This window comes from Electrophorus electricus, chromosome 1 (genome assembly GCF_013358815.1).
Source record: "Electrophorus electricus isolate fEleEle1 chromosome 1, fEleEle1.pri, whole genome shotgun sequence".
Lineage (NCBI taxonomy): Eukaryota > Metazoa > Chordata > Actinopteri > Gymnotiformes > Gymnotidae > Electrophorus > Electrophorus electricus.
Window position 1 is genome coordinate 15,283,981 of NC_049535.1, and position 5,489 is coordinate 15,289,469.

A 5,489-nucleotide genomic window follows, 5' to 3' on the forward strand; every position below is an offset into this window, starting at 1 on the left:
AAGGTGTTTATTAACAACAATCACATGAACACAAAACGTCCTTCTCATACTTTTTGCTTATTCCAGCACATTTTCAAAGCAGGCAAAAGCTTCAGGCTATTGCTCCATCCAGGACAAGTGAGATGTCAAATCTGGCTACGGTTGGGGAGTGTTCTCCCCTCCCCACAGCCTGGCCCCGCTACGCTGCTCCTCGGTTGGGTATGTTGGAGTGTACCAGCAGGCTGGGGTCACATTACATCACCCTCTCTCACCTTTAGCACCACTGGCTGCTCAAAGTTATGGATCGAGTGTGACTTCCTCTGGATAAACTTTTTAAACTCTGTGGTGGAGAAGAAAAAAAATAAATAAAAGACCTTTTTTCATATCTAAAACTAATGTGCTTTAATAAAAGGTGCAAAAAAAAGATAATTTTCTTCAATTATTATACAACTAAAAATACATTATTGCAGGGGGTGTTCAGGTTTATATGGACATGGCTTTTTTTCCCCCCCCATGTCTCAAAGTAGAACGAACACAGACACACACCTGAAAGGGTGCTGTGTTTGGTTTTATGGGCCAACTATGTACCAGGGACTCAGCATCCCATTTACTTTAAATGATACACCAACTGCATTGGTTGTGACAAATTCTACTCTTGGTGGCATCAGCATTAAAAGACATTCAATTATACCATTGTGAACCATCTGGAAGTTGAAGGGCTCTCCCTCATAGGTGTCATTCAAATGCTTCATGGCAATAATCAGACATAACTCCAAGATGGAAAGACCTGGAAAAAGTGAACAAACACCCACATTAGCCTGTCAGAAGTCATTTTTGTTTGCACCAGAATCTTGGCCTAAACAAATAAGGCTCAGACTTGTCAGATCAAGGTTGGAACCAGAGGTGTATACCTTCAGCTGGAAAAGGGACACATGCTGCCATGGCATTTAGCCTCAACCAGCTGAATTCACCAGTGACGTCTACCTTGAACCAGTAAGCATATCCAGGTTGGAACAAAAACCTGAACCGTAATTCCACCTCTGGTTGGAATTAAGCGCAGTAAGTAAAAATATTCTCCCAAATAGAAATATTTTAAATTTAGAGCATCTATTTGCAAGAAATCACAACTGGTCAAATTTTTTTTTAAGAGGAAGTGCTTTCAGACCTCAAAGAATGCAAAGAAAAATTCATATTTATTTTTAAAACAATACTATTTTAGGAAGAGTCCAAAAACCAATATTTGGTGGAATACCCCCAATTTTCAATCCCAGCTTTCATGTGTCTCGGCCTGCTCTCCACCAGTCTCTCACATCACCTATTAAATAAGATTTGGGTCATGTGATCACCTAATCACTACCTCCATAAATAGAATGATGTGTGAATGTGTTGGAATTTCACACACACTGGAATGGAATGGCTGTCACATGTAGGAGGTGCGCCGGTGTGGAGCGGCTCCGTTCACACACGTAGAAGTACCAATGTGGAGCAGCTCTCTTCATTTTGTTCCACAGCTGTATGTATATACAGCCCTAGTTGTGCCGTGGGGGTTCTTTTTCGTTCCACAGGTTGGAGAGGTACATCACAAACACGAGCAATAATTCCACTTACATCATCCACTCTCAGCCTGTCTTTAAAGCTCTGTTGGTATACATGGATTTTTTTGTGCAGTTGGCTCAGATTTATCTAGACTGGTTTGCGCATACAGTATTCTCTCACCATGGAGGATGTTAGCTTTTGTATCAGCGTTGCTCATCCGACTGGCCTCCAATATGTCCGCAGCTCTTAGAGTTGGGTTTGAGACTGACACACGACTCACTGCCAGTAGCTGAGAACACACACACACACACACACACACACACACACACACACACACACACACAAAGTGTTTAGATTCAGGTGTTTCAGGAGAATGAACGGCAACACAGCACTGACGGATCTGGATAGCTGCGCTCACCAGAAGTAAGTGTAGCGAGCGGAAATCTGTGCTGGAGTTAAAATGCTTCCGTAAAATCTCATCCACCGACTTATCCTCACACAGTTTCTGCGAGAGAAAGAGAGGCATCGAGGTCAATCCCTGACAGACACCAAGGACAGATCCCAATTTTTCACTCAACTGTATTCATCACCCATTCCCAATTTGCAACATCACGAGCCTGGGAGACCAAGCACTACCTCCGAAGCGTGCATTTGCATTGGACTCCCAGCTTCAGATGGCATACGGCATGGCTGAGATTCGAGCCAAGGCTATAAGGCACGTTGCACGTGTACTGCTCAAAACAAGAGCTGACCCAGTTCTTATCCTACAGCGTGTTGCTGTTGGGTGTTGTACCAAGATGCTGACGTTCCAGTCCTGCGAGAACTTGCTGTCAGGGAAGTCGTCCGGCAAGCTGAGCTTGGAGCGAAATGCGTCTCGGTACTGGCAGAAGGACAGAGAGCTCAGAAGGTGTATCTGTCTGTGGGAGAAGCGTGACTTCACTCGTTTTTCTAAGAGTTCCAGTACATCCTGCAAACACACACAGTTTCAAGTGGTCAAACACGCACCGTCATGCTACTCGAAAAATCACTGTTTATTCACCCAGATGGATACAGCTATAAGGTGTGTGTGCGCGCGCACACACAGTGTGTTACTGTAAAACCACACACCAGTCTGCAGGTGAGCCCCACCACAGTCACTGGAGTCTGAGCTGACTGAGACACATCCAGCAGGTTATAGAGCAACGTCTGGTTCTTATGATGTGCAAACAGATCAAACTCCTCCAGAATGAAAAACACCGGACGACTACTGCTCTTATCACCTTTAGAGAGAGATGGAGAGATCTATACAGGTGGTGTAAATGTGGTATACATATACTACATAGATGCACTATATATCTGTATAAGGTAGTATAGATGCACTATTAGTTACTGTACTGTATAATGTGAGAATTACAGGTAAATGGCTACTGTAGTACTTTACTGTACTGTGTGAAAGACAAGTAAATGTTTTTTTCTGTGTGAGAGACTGACTGCAGTCACAATAATGTCATAGTGAGCCAGTAGTCTACTACCAACCTTTCTTAAGAGCCTCCAACAAAAACACCAGATTCTCTGCAAAGCTCCCCTGCACAATAAAGCAGAGACCCATGACCATCTGGCTTACCCAATCCAGAACCATCAGAGACCAAAACGCACGCAAGATGAGCACCTGGCGTGCTCTAGCCCACTCACAAATACTCTGTCTCCAACAACGTTCTCCAGGTGGAGCTGGCGGGTGATCTCCCTCAGAGCGATCCGGTCATCTGTCTGCAGCAGACCTGCATGGCGAGGCGTGACGACGGGATGGTAGTGAGGGGTGGGGCAGCTGTCAGAAGGAACCTTCGCCATGGTGGCGACAGCCACAGCCGAGGGCCGGCCAAGCACGCCGGACATCACTCACCGCTCAGCTGAACGAGCAGAACGTTTTTCTTCACCTCCTGCAGGTCCAGCAGCTCTCTCAGAGCACAGCTCAACAGCTACACAGATACATGACAGACACTCAGAAATGACACACCCTTTAGAATGAATATTCACTGAATATCTGTGAAATTGGCATGCAATTATCATAACTCCATCATGTATTTTACGTGCGTGTTATTTGCAAACAAAAATGCTTGTGTAGATCAAACAATACACATTTTTCTGCATACAGAATTTCTGGAAAATTAATTATTTGAAAATAAGCAAATGTGTAGAGATCTGTTAGAAAATCTGTCATCTTGAATACAGCACGAGTGCCACAAAGTGGTGATAGTGTGTGAAACGTCAGCCAAAGAAGGAGAGACGGACAGACAGTTGTCATGCTGGGCCTGTATGACAGCAGAAGGAGCAGCACAGCTGGGTGTTGTGGGTGGAGACAAAGAGGCTCATACCATAGTCTTGCCAGCTCCACGTGGACCCACGATGAGAACTGAATTACTCTCACCGTGAACCGCTGTCCTCCGCAAAAGCTCCAGCAGGTGCCTAACCACAAAAACACAGTCACATGTCACACACTGCTGTGCATCACATCTCAAATACTAGACACATCACAGTTCAGATACTTCTGCAACACACACAGGTCTGCCGTCACATAATTTGCTCACGTACACACGCACATTTTCTGCAACCAGTAAAGGATTTTCATCAAATATACAGTGTATTCTATTTTAAACCCCACTTGTATTGTGATTCCAGCCCCATCGGTTTATCTGGAAGCCGCTGGTGACAAAACCGCTCCCTCAATATTCTTTGGACCTGCGACAAAGCGAGATGAATCAGTATCTTAAATCAATATTAAAAAAGTTTCACACAAAAACAACTATCCTACATGTTGTTTCACAACATCCTACATGCACCTCTGGATGCAAATACCTAGGACACAAGCACTGACCTCAGATACACATTCTCCAGCTGCCGAGCAGTTTGCCCCGGACTTGTGCTTACTCATCATACTGTAGAAGGAAAACGAAACCTGTTAAAGGACCAATAACGGATCGATTTACAACTGGAGCTACTGCAAGGCTTTCCTCAAAAGAAATATTTTTAAAAACCCTGAACACAACGCCAGAGCACACACGACAGAGACAGCTAAAGGTTAGGTGGGTAGCTAAGCTAACCTAGCGTACTAGCTGTAGCGAAACGTGTAGCTGAATTAGCCAGCAAATAGCGACCAACACGCGGAAAGACAAACCCAAACCGTCCACTGACGGGAATTTGACCGCTGCGGATTAAAAAAATAAAAATAAAACACGGAAAACGCAGCCAGCCAAGCAGCCAGCTAGCGTTAGCTGTCGCCCAACGGGTTAACTACACAAACCGAGCCCCAGGCGCGTTCTGAAAGCCTCAGGGCAGTCGCGCGAGGAAAAAAGTCGCGCGCAAGTCCGAAAAAAAAAAATGCGCGAGCGAGAAACGAAGACGCGGCGCACCCAAAAGTACTTCCGGCTTTACTCGTAATAACTCGAAGGCGGAGTGGGACGCGACCGGGACCTCGTAGCTACACAAGCGCATCGATGTGTCTAGTTTCACTGCAGACGCTATAACAGCGCTTGAACTATAGTAACTTATAGTCACTAGTAACTGAAATCTGCTGGTTTTAAAGCGGTGTGAGATGGTCCAGAATGATGAACCTGCGTGCCGCTACATGGCACTGTGCAGTACGTGTTCGTGATTACTTACTAATTAACGCTCACTGGTAACGGTTGGCTCACAAAGTCCATGTAGATTTTCCACAGGAGTGCTCGGCCTGGGATTTATACGCCTGCCTCAGACGTCGATCCTGCAACATTTTCCAGACTCGGTGTATTCAACGCTATCTGTGGCTCCAATAAACACCCGTAATTAAAACACACCGACATGAAATACCAACAATGAACGCATCGCATTGGCCTCCTTCACAAGGTTCTCGCGGAGCAGTCCGTCACGCGCGAGCTCGCGCCCCGCCGTCACGCCCCCGGTGCATTCTGGTCCAAAGCGTCTCCTCCTGGCTTCCTCGCGGGGGCGCAGGCGCGAGGCGC

The 5,489-nt window shown here is 45.9% G+C and overlaps 1 protein-coding gene across 6 annotated transcripts in view; it reads right to left on the reverse strand.

Annotated features, from left to right (window-relative positions):
• orc4 (origin recognition complex, subunit 4) overlaps positions 1–5,399 on the reverse strand; it is a 6,615-nt gene extending 1,216 nt beyond the window's left edge. Inside the window, exons 1-14 of one of the 6 annotated variants that reach the window (XM_027020784.2) lie at positions 5,342–5,399; positions 5,152–5,251; positions 4,367–4,427; positions 4,154–4,230; positions 3,867–3,957; positions 3,395–3,470; positions 3,187–3,272; positions 3,031–3,079; positions 2,623–2,774; positions 2,309–2,482; positions 1,934–2,020; positions 1,696–1,804; positions 671–766; positions 252–319 (exon numbers count right to left, since the gene is read on the reverse strand). In XM_027020784.2, coding sequence (XP_026876585.2) covers positions 252–319; positions 671–766; positions 1,696–1,804; positions 1,934–2,020; positions 2,309–2,482; positions 2,623–2,774; positions 3,031–3,079; positions 3,187–3,272; positions 3,395–3,470; positions 3,867–3,957; positions 4,154–4,230; positions 4,367–4,427; positions 5,152–5,192 — 1,167 coding nt within the window. In that variant the 5' untranslated portion in view covers positions 5,193–5,251; positions 5,342–5,399. Of the gene's footprint in view, positions 1–251; positions 320–670; positions 767–1,695; positions 1,805–1,933; positions 2,021–2,308; positions 2,483–2,622; positions 2,775–3,030; positions 3,080–3,186; positions 3,273–3,394; positions 3,471–3,866; positions 3,958–4,153; positions 4,231–4,366; positions 4,448–4,592; positions 4,840–5,151 lie in introns of those variants that run through there. The other 5 variants (XM_027020783.2, XM_027020787.2, XM_027020786.2 and 2 more) reach the window with 5 other exon arrangements.
• Positions 5,400–5,489: the final 90 nt, after the last annotated feature.